At 22.2% G+C, this 20,928-nt stretch overlaps 1 protein-coding gene across 1 annotated transcript in view; it reads left to right on the forward strand.

Moving 5' to 3' along the window:
- The window catches only part of LOC112594896 (1-phosphatidylinositol 4,5-bisphosphate phosphodiesterase classes I and II), a 52,050-nt gene that overhangs the window by 18,705 nt on the left and 12,417 nt on the right, over window positions 1-20,928 (forward strand). The window contains exons 2-6 of the mRNA XM_025339907.1: window positions 11,130-11,207; window positions 11,297-11,365; window positions 11,550-11,687; window positions 18,863-18,996; window positions 20,790-20,874. Coding sequence (XP_025195692.1) covers window positions 11,130-11,207; window positions 11,297-11,365; window positions 11,550-11,687; window positions 18,863-18,996; window positions 20,790-20,874 — 504 coding nt within the window. The remainder of the gene's footprint in view (window positions 1-11,129; window positions 11,208-11,296; window positions 11,366-11,549; window positions 11,688-18,862; window positions 18,997-20,789; window positions 20,875-20,928) is intronic.

Consider the following 20,928-nt stretch of genomic DNA (forward strand, 5'->3'; position numbering starts at 1 on the left):
GAGAAAATGAATGTATTGATTTTACAATAATGTGTGTGTATTTTATTTATTTTTTTATGATTATATATGTATATACATAAATACGATAAATATTCGATAAAACGCTTTAATTTTTAACTTTGAAGGGGGTTTTGGATAAAAAAAATTGATTTTAGTTTGTTTTTTGAGCAGGTTGAAATTAAAAATTTGAAGTACTTTTTTTTAATCGAAAAATAAGTAAGAAAAAATGATAATTTTTACGCAAATCCAATTTTTGACAAAATCGAATTAATTTTTTTTGTGTAACTTGAAAATGAATAACATTAGATACTTAAAATTTTCACTAATTTTGTATTTTATTATTTTCTATTTAAAATCAAATTTTTAAAATATTATTTCAACTTTTTTTAAATTGATTATAGGAATAAGACATTTTTTATTTATCTTGGTAAAAATTATTCTCGAATTAAAAATGAAAAATCTACAGTCATGATATTCTTTTATAAGTGTTATAAGATAGAACTTTGACAACATTCATCAAATTTTTAAAAATGAACAAATTATTTTTAGTCAGAAATTTGTGAAATAATTTTATTTTAAATCTAAGATTTAACAATATAATGTAAGGATCTTTAAAAGTTTTTTAACAAATTAAAACGAAAATTTTTTGTCAAAAAGTCGATTGAAGTTCTAATTTTTAAAGTTTAAAATTTGATATACATCCGTAAAATAAATTATTAATAATTATTATTATTAATTACTTTTTTTCAAACAATTTTTAATATATTATTATATTAAAAAAAAAAAAATAAATAAATAAATAAAATAATAGTTGGTACTTAATTGAAATACTTAAAATTTTCACTAAATAATTATATTGTTACTTTAATTATATGATAACATTTTCAAAATATTTTAACTGTTTTTGACCTATTTATAGGTATGAAAAATGTTTTTTCAGTTTATTTTCCATAGTTACAAATAAAAAAATTATTCGATAGGTCAAAATTCTTGAAAATACAATTTTATATATATTAATATTTTTTATACAAGATTCCGCAGGTTGTTTTATTATCTGTACAAAAATATTAAAAATATATAAGCACGATTTTTTTTTTTTTATAGATATTTGAAGTTAGGATTATAACGGAATTCGGAAAAATCGCAATAAAATGCAAATTTTTTTATAGTTATAAATTTATAAAATTTTTCTTTTTATATTTAAGTTTTGAAAATGTATTAAAAGACTCTTCATAAACAGATCATACTGAAACCATAAAATCTTAAAACATTATTAAGACAATACTTTTCATAGAAATTTAAGTTGAAATTTGGACGAAATCATTTATTTAAAATATAAATCATAATATTAATTATTTTTATTATAATCTAAAAACAATATTTGTATGTTTTTAAAACTTTTAATTATGTATACTTTATTATTATAAATAGTTTTATATGCATTGAAATTTTTGATATATTTTAAGATATTATTTATTTATATAATAAATCTATTTAATATTAGGTAACCTAACTTTTGGTTATTTAAGTTGATGTAATATGGTATAAAAATATATTATTATTATTAATAATATAATAAATGTGACATTTCCGGAAAAAAGTTATTTTAATTTACCGTGATATTAAAAGTAAAATAAATTACTTTAATAACTATGTAGTATGTATATAAAAAAAAACATGAAATATAGTTTGTGATGTAGGCTGACAGACTGTCTCCGCTCAAAATCATTTTTCGTACACAATGATACATCATTCAATCCAAATTTAACCCCAACCATAACAGTGATCCACTCGACACCTAATGTATATCAGAGTGGTACTCATTTTTCTATTATTCTTTCTTTCTTTTTTTTTTTTAAATATTTCAATCTCCAATGTTGTGTATGATTTCTTATACTATTTGAATCTAATTGTTACTTTTAGTATCAAAAGTAAAAGTTTTTAGTAATTATTTAAAATCAACAAGAGAAACAAAAACAAAATTATAGAAAACTGGTATATTTAGACGAAACTAGTTTTTAAAATATTTTTGTTCATTTTAAATTACTTGTTGACATTTTTAAATTTTCAAATTTTTTTTTGTTTTTTTTGTTTTATGTATGATAAAATGTTTGTAAGTAAAAAAAATATCGAAAATGCATACATAGTAACAATTTTTTGTTGTACTGTTTAAAGTAAAACATTTTTGCGAAATTCGTTGAAATCACTTATAACTTGTAAGCGATTTTTTGTTATTAAATATTACTTTAAGGTTCTTATTAAACCAAGGATTGAAGGTTCCCTGAAAGAGCTTTGAGAAACTAAATCAATTGTAGCTTGCGAGATTTATTTAGAATACCGCTAAATACGGTTTAAATTAACCATGAAATGTTTTGTCTTAAATATCTGAGCCGATGATCAGTACCTACTTATTTTATTATTATGTATTTGACATAATGTATATGTATATGTATATGTAGATGTATATTAATACCACACATATTACATTATAAAATATATGTTAAAATGTAATTTAATTCTTAAAATTAATTTTGAATTATTGATAAGCTATATTTAAAAATAGTTAAAAATTATTCTGCTATAAAATTTTTACTTTCCATTGACTTTCCATTGTCATTAATTATAATTGTAGGTAAGTTGTATAATGTTAGACAACTTCAAAATCTAAACTATCAGAACTTTTTTCCAGAAAAACTTAGTAAATTTACTTATTTCCTAGATAATAATTTTAACCAAGTAATTAGAAAAATATATTTTTTTTAAACAAGTGTTAAATTAAATAAAAATAATAATAATATATACTAAATTATAACCTTAAATTGCAATAATATATTAATAACAACGATTTAATAGGATATTAGGATATGAAATATTTAGAAATGTTTGATACTCAAGTACTATTTTATTTATTTTAGTGCAATACAAATGTAATAATAAATATTTATTTTAAATAGATATTATGGACAAAATAATTTTTTGTTGAATATAATGTATTAGTCTTTAAATAATATCTACAATTATTCATATAAATGTTCGTTTACTGACGATTCTGTTATCTTGTATTCATTTTTCGATTAAAATTTATTATAATAATTAAATTATAGAACTGAGGTATAATATAATTTTTTAAAGGAGTTAATTAGTTTTTTTTTTTTTGTTAACTAACAGGAATATTTAATATTTTATTCAATATTTTGCAAGACCAATAAAAATGTATAGAAACGTAAAAAATATCAAGATAATAATTATTTGAAATTTTCAGTATAAGAATAATGATTGTATGTGCATTACAATGTATAGTAGGTACTTGAAATTGTTTTATTTGTAAGATTAATAAATTAATTGATATAATAATAGGGTCATATATCAAATATATAATGCTCATTTTGGACATTTTAAACCCTCTCTCAAAGCCACAAATTCTTTTTCCGTTTTATACTGTCTGTCAGGTCAGTATAATACGTTCAAAGGATTATCTTTTTTACCTCAGTGTTATAGTACATAAAATGTGGTTTCAACTCCTCTATATCTTGCACCGATCAGTATTCATTGAACCTTTTCAGGTCTGTCACCATTCAACAAAAGCTTAGGATATGTATTTTTGACCACATTTTACAAGCAAATTTAAAATTTATAAAGTATTTTCATTTAGAAACTATAAATTCTCTCTAGTACAGATAATACATATTTAATTTTATCAAACTAATTAAAAAAGTACTTGTATTCTTTGTTTGTCTATTTTTAAAATGCATACACACAAAAATTTGTAAAACTTTAAGTATCTTGGTACTCTATTTTATTATAGTAGCTTATGAATTTTAAAACTGTAAGTATTTTCTAAGTATTTGCAGTACTTATTCATTATTATTTTAATAGATTTAAAAACAGTAAGTTTTATGGTTAAATTATAATTGAATATTTTTAATTGGTTATAAAATAAAATGATATAGTAAATAATGATGTTAAATATAATTGTATATAATATTCATATTAGTCCTAACAACTGTAACACCTTTTTATTATTCATTTCAGTTTTTTTTTTTTTTAAACAGAATCAAATGTTATGTAAAGAAAAAACAATAAGAGAAGTCGCTTTACTAATAGTAGTTGTTGGGTGTATCTAATCATTGAGTTGGTTATTATAATGATTAATGTGTATGTTGAATTTGAATTAAATGATAAATCATTATATACGATAAAAATGATTTTGAGTGTAATACCAACTAGATTCAACTATAGCTACCTTAAACCACTCTCGAAGTTAAAAATGTAAGTAGCTTTACTATTTCAAAATTTAATGACCAAAAAAGCTATCATCATTGTAAAGTCAATATACATTCATTGCTTTGCTCAGAATCCATAAAATATATTGCCAAAATTTAAACACGAAAAAAAAATATTTAATGCGTTTCATAAACTTGTTAAGGTAATATTGAAACTATGGAATACAGAAAGCAATATATTGCGCAAACAAGATTTCTCCTCACTCCTCTCCGTATAAATAGTTGTTTCATTTTCTGCAATGTCGATAGAAGTACGTATTGTATATTGTTGGTACAATTACTCAATTTTCATTGTTCATAGTACCTAATATATCAACCTATATAAACTATATGCAGTTTCAAATTGTAAATGGTTACTAAAACCATTTTAGTATAAATGGTGACATTCAATTAAGATTAAATTATCTTCGCCATTTTGAACAGGATCGTTCTATTAAGCCAACAATAAGATGCACAATATCTTCTTGGTCATCCAAGTTTGTCGTTATCAGCGCTTCTACGAACCTAATCAAGTAACTTTGATTAAACCCAATTTGAAAATAAATAAATAAATAAATAAATAAATTTAATTATATATCTATAATTTATTTATTTCTAATACAAACCAAAGCGTTTTGATTTTGAATATATGATTATAATTATAGGTATTTAAAATAATTACAATGACAGATGAAACAAAATATAACAATATGAAGATTAACTTTACAAAATATTAAGTCATAAACTTAAATTTAAAATACATAAAATAGAAATGCATTTTTATATATTGTTATTCTTAACAACAATATAGTATTAAACTTGCAATAATGCAATTAGATTCAAAAAAAGTCTATTGGGATAGATATTTTATTAGAAAACTAATAGTTATATTCAATGAAATAAAGAATCTTCACTATAACTTTTACGGTATTTTGAAATACAAAAATATATCATTGATTTTAAAAAAGTATGAGAAAACCCTTATTCCTATTATAGCTAGTAAATGAGAATAATCAATGTGGCTATTTAATAGATAGTACAAAATGAGATATAAATAGTAATAATTAGACAGTATCATCAAAAAACTGGATAAAAATCATTAGCAAACACTATGAAAAGTAAAAGCCTTAAATGAGAACCTTGTAGAATAATTGACAATACTTGAAAATTTAATTTAAAATATTTAATAAAAAATAATTGCTGGTTAACGGTGTATTGAGTAAGAAACAATTAATGATAGAAATGTACCTATTATCAAATTAAAAGCCTTTAATTTATGTAATAATATGATATCGTTAATTTTTTTCAAAATGTTTTTGAAAGCGTGTATATTTATATGCAATAGCTGTAGCCAAGGTGTTCATCTACTTATATAATAGTTTACCACGCTCTTGTGGTTTTAATATTTTACTTTGCATAATCTCTGTTTAACTCTGTTTCAAATTAATTAATCTTATTCATAAGATGTCTAATAATTTTGTCAACTTAAAGTCTATTTATAATAAATAATCTCAGCTTCTAGATGAAAATCTACCCAAATTTAAATGGTTTCTATACAGTGAAAACGAAACAATGTTGATAATAATAATATCATATGTTTATTTAAATTCTAAATAATGATAAATAGTATAAATAATCAAGCGCCAATAACGTCAACGCTTTAATGATTTGAAATATCTACCGTTACTAGAAATATAAATAAAATAGTTATACCTCAAATGAATTTAAATACCTAAATTATGAGTTAAATTTATAATATATTGCTATTCAATTTTCAAACAAATAAATTTTAAAATGCTGCATTTATTAAATTTAAAAATTAAATGCTAAAACAATATATAACTGACAATCGAAATTGAAAATAAAAAAAAAATCATTTTCCAACAGTATCTAAAATAAAATATAGCATACTACTGAAAGAATAACCTTTGACGGTTCAGTTAACTACCTATTTTTAAATATAGATCCTTATTAATTCAAGAAGAAAACTAATCTAATATTTTAGTCAATTAACTATTCATTTAATACCATAATATTCAAATATACGAGTAATTATATGAGATATATTTTAAATTGAAGAGCTTTTCTATGGTTTGAAAATCAATTTCTAGGTATATTATACGTATTTCAGATAATTTAGAATCAAAAAACAGTTCATACGAACCAATAACAGTCCACGTGGTCATATTGAATACTATATACCAGTTAGCAGTTTTAGTAAAACTACACCCTGTCAGCAATTCTTTGAAGATTGTCAAAATGTAAAAAGCTGCAGGGATTTTGTAACGGTAATTTAAAAAAAAAATACTTGACATTAGTCACTTAGTAAAGTTTGATGGACAAAATATTGATGACTAAAGTAAACCAATAATATTGCATAAATATTGTTTCTAGATGACTAGACTTTTTCAAGATATTTAATAAAAAACTTTGAATACAACTTTTATGATTTATTTTCCACGTATAAATTGCTTATGTAAATAACCAATTTATTACATACGCTGTTGGCGCAACAGTAATCGAAACTAATCTCCATTAGTAATAATCCAAACTTGGCCGGTAAATTAAAAACTTCAACCCCAAATCGAACCCGAGCACAGCAATGGTGTATATAAACTACCTAACGAAGATAAATTTCTTCATGGACTATCTTTGAAATAAAAAAAAGTTCCTCGTGTGTGTCTTTGAATAATACCGAGTAACGTGAATGAATGGTTAAAACCTTCCGGTAATTTTTCAACGACTAGGGAATTATCCCTTTGTAAAAAAAGACGTAGAACACCTTCACCATGTTTTAGTGTATGAAGAGAATAATATAACTGTTTGGTTGTAAGTTTTCAAATTTTTAACTATTGAAATAATTTACAAACGCACGGTATTTAATTGATCTCTATTCATTGATTATTGTATTGAAGAATCTTCTTAATCTAATGATACATCACTAATGTGTTGTAAATTTATAATATTTAAACTATAGCTATTCTGTAGTTTTCATTATCTATAGCCTGCGGTATAGCTATTAGATAATAATTAGTAATCATATTATTAGGTATTTAGGTTTTGTAATAGAGATTGTGGGTTTTGAGTATTTCGTGGAAAACAAATTGAATTGAATTTAACTTTTCTTTTAATAATTATAATTATATATATTTAATTTTTATAAAACAAAGCAATTTATTGTTCAAGGTTTTATATTTTATAAAGATATCACAATAGATCCATAGAATAAATAAATAAATAATAATGTAAATTAGTATGTAAAACAGCCAAAAAAATATAAAAATTGTATCAATACGAGTATATTTAAAAAATAATTAAAAAAACGGATTTAAATAGCTGCTTAAAGTATATTTTTCTTATAGATCATCTAAAAAAAACTAAAGCACTTAAATTATTAGAATAACTATGTATAATTAGTATGTAAATTATTTATTGGAATTAAAAATATGCTTTTTGCTAAGACTAATAACGTTTAAGTAATTATTAACGCTATTGGTTAATACATTACTATGTTTCAACACTTTTCAAAAAAAAACTTAAAGATGAACAAACTATAACTTCTGACCTAACTTTATCAAGCCACAAACGATTTTAACAAAATTTAAGTATATATAATAACACATTATCCTGTGTTTTGTATGTGTGCAAGTTATTTGGTAATCTACATCTGCATTCATGCACATCCTCACCCACAGAACCTAGGAATTGTGCGATTAATTAAGATATATATATATATATATATATAATTATAAAATTGTTAAAAATTGATTAATATTGGTAATAATAATTAGGTACCTAGTATATAACAAGTTCAGGTGTTATATTCATTTATTCTACTTTTAAACATTTCATAGTAAATATAGCAATCTGGACACAAATCTTCATTTTCCTACTATACAGCTTTTTGCAGTGTCAAAAATGCTTATTTCAACTTTCAAGTGTTGGTTGACTCTTTAATTGAATTACACAATACTGTAGAGTAAATTGTAAATAGCATTATACTTAAAAACGAAAATAAATCATTGTGTTAAAAAAAAAAAAAACAGTTACAAGTTAAGATTTTTAACCGAAAAATTGTAATATTAATTTAAATAATCATTTTGTTTTATCTCAAAAACAAAACAATAAATTATCGTTATATTTTTTATAACATTTTTGTGTCCACAATTTGGGTCTTTTTTATTTATCGTCTTTTAGAATTCATATTTATTGGTGTTAATGGTAACATAATATATATGGTACTAAATATTATATTATTGTTATAAACAATAAATAATAATTAGTTAACGTGAATATTGTGATTTGTGGAATAATAATTGTTATATTATAGTAGTTAAACACAGTAGGGTTGGGTTGTATAAATTACACTGTTGGGAATTTTAATAATTAAATTTTTTGGTGTTGATCATTTTATATTTTTAGTAAGCTATTATACAAAAACAATGTTTCTTGTGTTAAATAAATTTAATATTTATTTTATTTTTTATGAGAATAATGTACTTCTGATATTGATCATCTATATAAATAATTTTATTTAGTTAGTGAACATTTGTTTGAATAAATTTTTTTAAATTTTATAATTGAAAAAATGTAAACATTACTTTAGTTAATCCCAGATAAATATAATAATACTGATTGTCATGTAATTACACTTATGTTATTTATTATCAGTTTTCATTATGGAAATAATTATTTCTAGAATTACACATAAAAAATATAAATATTTGATATATATATATATATATATATATATATATAAACTTGATCTATATAAATTGTTATAAGTATATTAGATTACATTTTTATGTTCATGATTTTTAGTAAAAAATATTAATAGTTATATTATGTACGTACATTCAACATAATAATATATATTGAGTATCTATTTTTTCAATTGTTTGTGAATTATGTTTTTTATAGATTATTATTATTTTTTTTTTTTTTTAATGTAAATTATTACCTTACTAAATTATAAATACATACTAAGTTCTATAGAGTTTTAAATTATTCGTAACTCTGTATCAATTTGAAATCATTGTGTAAAAAAGATGTTTGGATCAGCAGATGAAATATTTGTCTTATAATTATTAATATCATACCTAATAATATTATAATATGTATACGATTGTTATTTCATCAATGCAATAAATTGTATAAATCCTCCTAAATGTATTACATACCTACTTTACATACCTGTCTGAAATAAGGGCCTAAGCCCCGAGGCAAAGGTATAACGAAACTTATAATTACTACTTATATATATATAAATATATATACTTTATAGTCTATACGGTATATTTGGTGAATGTATATTGTATACACCTATGGAACTTAACTATCGTCCTACGCATGTGTGATTTATTAGCTAACATATCGATGAGTTCTTTATTTTTTACATTATAAATGATGCTTATACATGTGTTTGAGTTTTGAAATGTCTTCAAAATATTTTCAAGGTATCCTCGTGTTTATTATTTAAGTTTTAAATTTGATATTTATACATAGAAATTATTTAAATACTTTAAATGTATATACTTATATAATTTCTGCTACAGTAGAACGAATTGTAGATATTATAACCATTGTTTGGCTATTTAAAGTTTACGGAGGCAGACAACATTTGTTTATCGAATTTAACGTTCTTGTCGTGGTTGTTTTGCAGAGTTCAGGTAGTTAAAATTGTATAAACTTTATCTCTAGATAAACCTCCAATTGAAATGCAAACAGGTACTTAAGAAGTTCAAAATCATAGTTAAGCCTAATGAAAGTTGTTCAATTTTATTTATACAAGAGGTAGAAAAATGTTTAGCATTAAAATTAATGTAGATACATTTAAATTCAAAGTGTATTAAATTCGATCGCCTTTATAGTTATTAATTATGTTTGCGCTCAATTCAACAAGAATTGATTTGTTGTTATGTTTTTTAATATTATTATTGCTATTATTATTATTATTATTATAGATGCATAATAAGTATAAAATATTATGTTTGAATTCTAAGCATTATTTAAATTGATGGTTTTTAAAAAAAATATTTATTATAGAATAGTTCATTCTTGTTATAATGATTCCAGGCCCAAGGGATAAAATGTTTTAATATTCAAAGTTAACATAGCTTTATTTCCACGATAAAAACTATAATTTTTTGTTTTTATGTTTTATTATTAAATGAAAATTATTTTATTTCAGTTAATATTTTGAAAGTTCTTAACTGCGTTTTTTTTTTTAAGATGTTATTTTTATTACTCAAAGAATATGCAGTTGTCATAAAAGTTATTCGTTTTTTTTTCATTTATATTTTTCCTTATACTAATTACAATTTTGCAAGATTGACTTTGATTTTTTCAACTCAATCGATTTGTTAAATGGGACTTATATTTTAACGAATGTATAGCTTATAATTACTTAATATCACTTATGTTTCAGTTCAAAAATATAACCAATTTATTTAATTTCTTATAAAGTATGAAGTCCATATAATATGTTTAATGTTTATGATAATAAATATAAATATATATATATATTTAATTATTTTATAATAGTTTATTATATTTTTACTATGTTATCCATTCTTTTCATATTTACTTTGATTCATTTATAACAATATCAGTGAAATTTGTATGTACAAATTATTATAATGATTATTAATCATAGGTTATAAGTAATCAAATTACCAAATTCATATTTACATAATATATTAATTCACTGATGTAACAATCAAAGTTGATAGCTGTTGACGTAATTTTATTGTGTATATATTAATATAAATATTAAGTCGATGGGAAATATTAATGATTTTTTGGCAAATATTATTCTACTTACGAATATACTTGAATTAATAGATGAATGTACTTTTTTTTTTACAGGAAAGCGGAGTTGGGTTACCTGTAACTATCAAAGTAGACGAGCGGGGATTTTTCTTGTACTGGATTGACCAGAAAAAAGTAAAAGCACTGCTTCCTATTTATTATTATGACCTAACTTATATTATGATTACTATGTTTATTATTACTATTTTTTTTTTTTTTTTCAGGACTGTGAAGTGATTGACATGTCGACGATACGAGACACTAGGACAGGAAAATACGCCAGGGTCCCAAAAGTATTTTTATTTATGATATATAAATATATGTCTCTATATATGTGTGTGTGTGTGTGTGTGTGTGTGTGTGTGTGTGTATAATTATAAATGTATATGTATATTTATGTATACGCACGCATGTACTATGTAGGAGTATGTGCAGTGATATTTGATGAATGATTTTATGTCCCTCGGTTTTATTTAGGACGCGAAATTGAGAAGTGTCGTGTGTATGGGGTCCCAAGAGCCATTGGGCGATAAAACGATTACCGTCGTCGTGGCCACGGATTTTGTGAACGTGTCGTTCATTAATTTCTGTTGCAATAAAAAGCAAACGGCCCAAGTAAGCATAATATTATATTGCATAATAATAATTATTTTTTATCAGATTATCGTGACCAATATAATAATATAATATATTGTTAGTTATACTTTTATTAGTATGTAAGAATAGACGCATAGGTATAAAATATTAGCATTGAACACTAAAAATAAAATTAATATTAGTCAGTAAATTTATTTATTTGTTATTATTTTTTGAATAAAAATGTATATAATCTTACATACTCTTAAGTTCTCGAATTGAATACAGTTTTTTAAAGGATATTATTTTAATATTGCATTAATTTATATTTATTTTAAGCCACAAATAGTTATTATCTTGATACATAATATTAAATGACGAAAAACATTTTTTAAATGAACTTTCAGCACTATTTATATATGTGAAATTTTGAAAATATTTATATTTTAAAACTTTAAATAATATAAAAATATATTTGAAAAAGTAAAAATTACAACATGGATTTAATGCACAATTATAGTAGATTACATGAATTTACAGCTAGACATTAGAAATTAACTTGATGTCTAAATATTTTTGTTGTATTTACTTAAAAATAATCTTTTCTGCTTCAAAACTAAAAATTTTTATGTTTAAAAGCATTTTTTTTTTTTTAATTTTAAGTCAATTTTTAATTTATTCATTTGTTCTTTTTTTACGTTTAAAATGTGTATGTTTTTTTTTTTGAGGATTTTGGTTTTTATTTATTATATTATGTAATTGTAAACTTCATGTACTTTAAAAATATTATAAATGAAGCTAAGCGATCAAAAAGAGAGGAGTTCTACGTATATACTATATAAGAATAGAAATATGACATTAAGTAATCCTTGGTTGACTTTAATTAGTCGTCGTATTATATCTATAGTTACCTCCATTTATGAAGTAAATTAAATTGTTTTGTTAAATGTTTAAGTAGGTAAATTTATTAGTTGTTACTAATATAACTATGTGTTTTAAAATAAGAGAAATTTAAATTAAAAATAAGTTACTTACTTAATAATATTATTTATTAAGTTATTTATTTATTTATTGCAGGACTGTATAGTATATAATCATATGTTTTTATGATTTCACTTTGTTTTTACTTTTGAAATCCGTATTATAACTATTAAAAAAATCGTATATGGTAAAAAATTACACAAATATTTCCAAATTTTCAAAAATAATAATAGTGTATTATAATATTTAAAGTTAATTTAATATTACATTAATTTTAAAACTAATAATCTATGAACTTATAAATTACATATTCATTTTCGACTTAAAATAAAAATTAGTTTTATTCGATTAAACTTGTGTACCTATTTATAATTTTTAAATAAAAATATTTCAAATTTCATTTAATTTTGTATAGATTATACTTAATAAAGCTCAATTTAATTTCTCATTATAGGTACCATAAATAATAATAGGAATATAAGGAACATCAGAGGTAGTGAATAACATAAATAGGCTGTAATGCACTACAATAGCTATTAATCACCTAATTAATATATGGAAGAATAAATTCAAATATTTAATTATAATTAAAATTTCAAAAATAACATATTAATAATTACAAACGATGACTAGATAACAGTTTGGAACGTGCTGGTTAGTCTCAGCATTACAAATTTGTTGTGTTACCAATAGAAAAATTATACATTTAAATTATAAACTGGTTTGTTAATGAAGTGTGTTAACAATGTTTTAAATAATGTTAAACACTATATTCTTAGATCATTTGTATAGATAAGTAAAAAATGAAAACAATCCTAAAAGGCAACTGCAAATTTAATGACTTAGTCATTGTTTACTAAATTACAATAATTTTGCTCTTGTTTTACTTCTTATTAGTTATTAATTATTACTTATATAGTTTGTCTATAACTTCTGTAAATTAGTTATATCTGTTTTCTCGTGTAGTATAGACCTTAGTAATGAAATCAACTAGTTAATAATTCATCGGTGTTATTAGTTCATTTCTTGATATTAATTATAAACATAATTTTAAAAATAATAAAAAATTTGCTTTAATATTGTAAAGGTATATAATTTTGAAATAAATATTAATAATTTATCGCAAGGAAAAGAATTTGGGACCTACTGTTTTATATATGAATAACGTTTAAATAATTTAGAAAATAATTAAATACATTAGTTATAATTTTAATGCAAACTAATCGATTTAATGTAATTGTTTAAGCATACTTTTTAAAATATTAATCTATAAATGTTAATAAATATTTAAAATTAGTTTAAGGGTTAGATATCAGTTAAAATTAATAGTTTTTAATCAAGCATATTAAATTAGTATAAAATAATGATTATAGGTATGTAGCCTACATTTTTTTGTACTATTTAATGTTAGTTTGTTTTTAACATTTGATTCAGGATTTCTCTTAAAATATAAAGTATCATAACTATAATAATTTTTGTGGTGCAAAACTTTCTGCTTACTATTATACTAATTATTTTTTCTATTATTAATATAACTTAAGTACAATAGAATTGAATAGATTATTTTGAATATATTATTGATCATTAAGATTCAAAAATATTATTTTATTTGTGTACTGCAATCTACTGTATGTTTATCGAGGAAGTAGTATATGATTCAAGGTTAAAATTAATTTAAAATTTAAGCCAAATTATAATCACTTGTAGTATGGTTATGATAATGAGTAAAAAAAGTTATATTTTGTTTTTATAAGTAATACGAAATATGTTCGTTGTGAATTTAAAAAAAAAACCTTGTGTTATACGTTAGAAATAACAGCTCAAACTAGAAACCCCTTTTAGTTGTTTAATGTTCCTTTTACAATACATATACTTAGTGTGATCCTAGAATAACTATGTTAAAGTATATCGATGTATTGTGCTCGTTTCAAACAAGACGGGATTTCGGCCAAGATTTCTCTCGGGATGGAAATATATCTTTGTATATCAGCGGGATATCTACGTTCTGTAAAGGATTTATAAAAATGCAATAATAACCGACTTGGCCAAAATACAAAAAATAAAATACAAGAAAGGCTGTTTGTTTTTCATCTACTCTTAAGTATGTAATATGTATCTAATTTAACAATTTATATCCGATTTTAAATCAAACGTGTTTTTGTTCTAAAGGTAAAATTTGAAATCAAATTTCATTTAAAATGCTTTTCAATTTTTTTTTTAAATTTAAATTAAAAAAAAAATAAATAATAAAGAATGGGGGGACAATCCCTATTTACAGTTCGAGCGCTGGAATTGAGTTAAATTGAACTAATTAAATATAGATATATTAATCTCAACGTGAATTTATTTATACATAAATAAAATATTATGGTCTTTAATCTGCATAATATTCAACATTTTGCGTATTCATTATTTTAAATGAAAATGTATGCAATAAGATAATTTAAAATAAATTATATGTTACGATAGGTACTTATAATAATAGTCATACATGTGAACATGATAATAAAATAATTTCCAAATGAATAAAACACTTTAATTATTTTAATATATAGGAATTGTGTAATTAATTTTATCATATTTCTTCAATAATTATAAAAATATTATGTGTTAATTAACAGTTTGAACATTAAGAGTATAAGTACATTTAGTTATCAATAATTTTCACATTAACTTTGGATTTATTTTTTGGTTTACTAGAAATGTATAAACAAAAGTTTTTTTTTTATAATTTATGTTGAATCACAATAGTTAATTTCTATAAATTGCTAATTATTTGATAGAAAACACTAACAAATTAGTATATATAACACATTGAAATCGTAAAAATAAAAATGTCGTTAATACTTAGCTATAATGAATCAGATAAGATTTGACGAGATTTAGATATAAATTAATAATTGATAAATAAAAAAAAAATCACAATTCTTAAGTTTAGGCCCTTATATTAATTTAATAATTTATTTGTATTTCATATTAGATCGTTTATAAAATTCAACTAGACGACTAAAAAAAAAAAAATGTTAATGTTTACAACTATTTACATTTATTATTAAAACATATGAATGTATTACTTAAAAAAAAATATATTAGTTAACTAATAATATATATATTACAACGAAGATTAATAGATAATTTATTTTAATGAATTAAATTTAAAATTACAATTAATAAATACATTTAAAAAACAACTATGGAAAACTATGAAAAAACCGTGAATATATAAATATATCCTGGTCTAATTATCCGTCGCTGCCGGGTTACTGTAATAAAATAAAATTGTTGAATAATTATTTACATATAAATATGAATAATGAATATATAGTTATTATAATACGACAATAATGTCTAGAAAAAACATAAAATGGAAATTAATTGAAGTTCCTAAGTTTTAATAACATTTAAAAATATACGTATAACATATTCATACGGAAAAACTGCGAATATTTCACCCTTGACAGTTAGGTAAATGTATTTGTGTATTATTATTATTGAATTTCTTTATAAACTAGTCATATTCATTGTATCTTTTTTGTTTTTCAATATTATTTGTATTTTTGAATTTTCAAAAGATCTAATTCTGGTCATGGTCACATAATGTTTACTATGACTAAATCAGGTTAGGGTAAATACAACCGTAATTTATTCAATTTTTGTCCCTGTGCTTTGTTTATTGTCATAGCAAAAGCAATATTCTCGTTGGAAATTGACGCCTAGTAAATGAAAAGGGAATACTTGAATAACACATGTTTATTATGGGTTTTGCCGACAACGATAGCGCAGCAGTAGACGGTAGCATAGTAATCTTTGTAGAGGGTCATATGATTTGTGCGTGCTACGACGATCGGATGACGCAGCAATACTGCAGACCGCAGTAGACGTAGGAGTAGCGGGTTGTGTAAAGATATTGTGTGTGTACACGTACGGCAAACAACGCGCGTCGCTACGCGAATATACGAAAAACTAGGTATTTCTAAAAACAATTTAATTGATATATTTTTGGGTTTTTCTCATTAGATGATGGCTAATCTTCACACCGAGTACTTGCGTTAAAAACAAAGAAAAAAAAAAATCATAAAAATCGGTTTAGTAGAACTTCAGATATGACTTGACAAATAAAAATAAAAATCGTCTCACTTTTCAATAATATATTATAATGACAATGATAATGATAAAGATAAGAGATTATATAATGTATTGAGTGATTCACCAAGCATGATCACTTCCTTTTTTCATTTAATAATAATGGATTTATTTAAACTGTTTAAGTACACTTTAAGATAAAATTATCAAATACTTAAGTATTTCATATTAGTTATTTAAAGTGTCTAGTACGAAGTAAAATATATATTTTTTTAATGGAAATCACTATTTTAATTTATTTTAATTAATGTACAATGTATATGTTTAATAAGATAATCTGTTTGAAAATTTGAATGCATTAAAAATATACACACATATATAATATATAAACTTGAAACTCGAATGAGTATAGTTTTAGAGTTATTAAATTTTATGTAGGTATTAGGTACATAAAAATATTATTAAGAATAATAGTCCTTTATAATGGGTTTACATAAAATATAAAATTGATGTAATGTATAAAGTCTGTTATAGTGTTACGACCTTTTTTGACACTACGGACTATTTAGAGAACTTTCGGTAGGTCACGGATCACTTCGATTTTAAGGTGACCTTTTTTATAATTATTAACAAGGTTTACATTTTTCAGATTTTATAATAATAAAATAATAATAATAATATTTTCAAAAATTCAATTTAACAATTTATTATAAAAGAGGTTGTTCTCATTTGAAGAAATAAAAAAGTTTGTATCACTAAATCACAAACTCTTTATAATGTATAATAAATCTAATTATTTGAGAATATGGTTCCATAGTATATTAAAAACATTTAAACATCATCAAAATTTTAATGAATTTAAGTATAAAAACGAAGGTGCTGAGCGTGCTTGAACAAAAAAATATGACCCCTGCAGGAGATAATTTATCGAATACAACAATAAAAAGTCTCATGTTCAAAAAATGTCTATTATGTTTCTGGAAAATTATGAAAAACCTTTTGTCGTGAAATAATTATGTATTATTATACCTAACATACGATTATTTTTACTAAATTTTCATCAGATTTTTAATATTTACTGAATTTTTTTATAATTTAATACGTACTTTTCTAATAAACATATTTAAGATCGTTTTAGTATTTTACTAAGATAATTTAAATGTTGAGAATAAATAAACTATCACATTTATACTTTGTGCTATATGTGTTCATATAATTATTGTTCGTTTTTAAAATAATTGCAATTGCTTGAAATTTATTTATGACTTAGTGTTAAACTAATATTAGAACTATCTTATAGTCTTGTCTATATTCTCGTTACTTTTATAATTTTTCATTAATTCATAAAAATCATTTTTCATTAAAATTCAAATAACTTGAATAATATTTTTTTTTTCAATTTATACTATGTATTTATAAGTTTTTATAAAAACACTTTGTCGTCAATTGTTTTGAAAAAATTCGTGTGAGATTCAAGCATAAATTTAAATTGTAATATTTTATTTAATTGTTTATCTTTATTTAAAAAATAAAACAATGATAAAATACCAATAATTTTTTTATGTTTTCTTAGATAAAATATTAATCAATTCTAATATTAAAAATAAAAAATTATGTCGATTTTGACGAACGTAAATTATTTTCTTTGATAATATTTTATGCGTGCATGTAAAACTAAAATAATTAATTAAAATGAATATAATTTATATAATATCATGTTTTCTTAAATATTTACTTTGATTTCAAATAGTTATGTTATTTCAAAGTAATATATGTGAACCGCTTTGCTTTTAGGTTTTTTACAGCCTAATAGTGAGAATATTTTATAAGTATTTTAATAATGTAATATATATAATGTATTTATTTGAAATAAATGTATTTAAAGTATAAGAACATAGTAAAAAATACTGATTCGATAAATTGATTATTTTACAAAATACTTAATAACATAGGAACTGTTAATTTATACAGGTCTGTTAAGTTACTAATCGATTTCAATTATCTATTTGACAACATTACAGTGTACTTGACCCTTTTCAGTGTCATTGCAATGAATTATGATGTCTTTAATATTGTGTATTCGTTTAGCAGAGTTAACAGAGGTAAAACATTGTTACCAGTCATTAATTGTTATTTATTACACCATTTAGGTATGGACAGATGGTCTTTTGAAGCTTGCTCTGAATTTGGTTCAACTAAATTGGTCACCAATAGCGTTCTTGCACAAAACGCATACCAAACTGAATTTATTAGTAGACAAGAATGGCAAAATTCCAATAAAAAAGTGATTATTACATTTTTATATTATATTATTTACATTTATTTGTATATCATAATTTAAACAGAATTTTTTAAACTCTGTCCACGAATTAAATTAAACATCTGAAACATTCATGTTCTGTGTTGGTTTGATTTATTAGTTGTTTTTTTTTAGTAATTTATGAATATTAAAAATATACAAGCACTATGTTTTTTTTCTGAGCGTTTGAAGTTTTAGTTTTGATAAAATTTGTCAAAAATTATGAAAATGTACAGATTTTTTTTTGTTAATAATTCATAAGTTTAAAATTTATACCTCAGGGGTAAATATTTACTATAAGATTCCTAAGTTTTTCTTATCGTGGTTGAAATATTTTGAAAATATGTATTCATATTTGAAGTTAAATTTTGACGAGAAATTATGTTTGACGGTAGATATTTGCTTATTAATCAAAAAAATATTATATTATAATACAATATTTTAACAATTAATATATATTATGCACAACATATTCTACAAAAATTAGTTCAACTTACTCTATTAGTTATAATTATATAAATAAATTATAAAATATTATATTGCTAACAGTAATTTAAATGTATAATAATATATTCCTTGAAATGGAGTCCAATATATTGGTTTTGCTCAGATTAGTTTTTTGTAAATTGATTTTATGTATCTATCTAAAAAAAAAACCTCTATTAAAATAAATTATTTGTTTAGTATTTCTATATTATTTTGTATTGTGTTTATTATCATCAGAAAAGAATTCTTCCATTCCCAGTTAATAAAACATTGAAAACTGGATGAATCATTTTAAACAGTGGTTATATGAAGTAAAACGGTTTGTCTCACTTGACGTTATTTGTACTTAGACACTTCACTTTGAACTCATCTGAATTAATTTCATAAAGTATGACATAAAATTCTTGTGTGTTTTATATAATATACCTCTATGTATCCACAAACCATTAATTATTCAATAAATTATTAATTACATCTCCCAAAACAAATGAGCAAACACCTCAGCAAAAATTCCAATTAAATTAATTAATTAATGGAATAGTGCTTCGATACTCAAATACTTTTAATTAATTTAATATTACATATATTATACGTATAATTATTTTATTGTTCTAAGATATGTGCTTTTATAACACCACACTTTAGTTATGTTAAAAGTTGAATACAGATTTTAAAGTACGCTTGATCTCTGCTCTAAATCGTTTTTCGTATGTAATTATTATTGCTTTGAAATATAAGTATATATGACTCTGTCAATACCTAATTCATCACTTTTTTTCATATTTATTATCGAGATCGTGTCAACTAACGTCGAGTAAAATATGATTAAAAACATTTATGATTAATGGAATATCCGGGTATATAATCATCTATACATCTAAATGAGTTGTACAATTTTTAATTTATCTATTAATTTTATTAAAACTTATTTATTTTTGTTATTTTTGATTTGTGTTATCAAATTAACGATAATCCCTGGTATAATAAATTACTCATAAATAATTACCCAGATTTGTGGTACAAAATCGTGTATATGGTTAGAGAAAATATCAGTAACGTAAAAATTGATTCTATTTGTATAATATATAATATTTACGTATTTTCTTATTTTGGGTGTCTTAGCTTTTGTGCTTGCGTATTTTTTTAACTGATCATATCTTGAAAACTTGATCAGTGTCTATAAGCTCGTTTAATATTATACAACACGAAATTAATACACCACAAAGCTCTCTGTATCTATGTACACATATTTTATGACATTAACTTTATATATTTATATATAATAATTTTAGTATTCTCAAGATATTCGCGCAGAACAAAGATGATAGGAAGAAAGTCGAAAAAGCCCTGGAGTCATCTGGATTACCGTCGAATAAAGTACGAAATACAATGAGATGTTATGTTAAAATTGTATTAATTAAACCAATAATA

Source organism: Melanaphis sacchari, unplaced genomic scaffold (assembly GCF_002803265.2).
Source record: "Melanaphis sacchari strain LSU unplaced genomic scaffold, SCAv2.0 Contig244_pilon_pilon, whole genome shotgun sequence".
Lineage (NCBI taxonomy): Eukaryota > Metazoa > Arthropoda > Insecta > Hemiptera > Aphididae > Melanaphis > Melanaphis sacchari.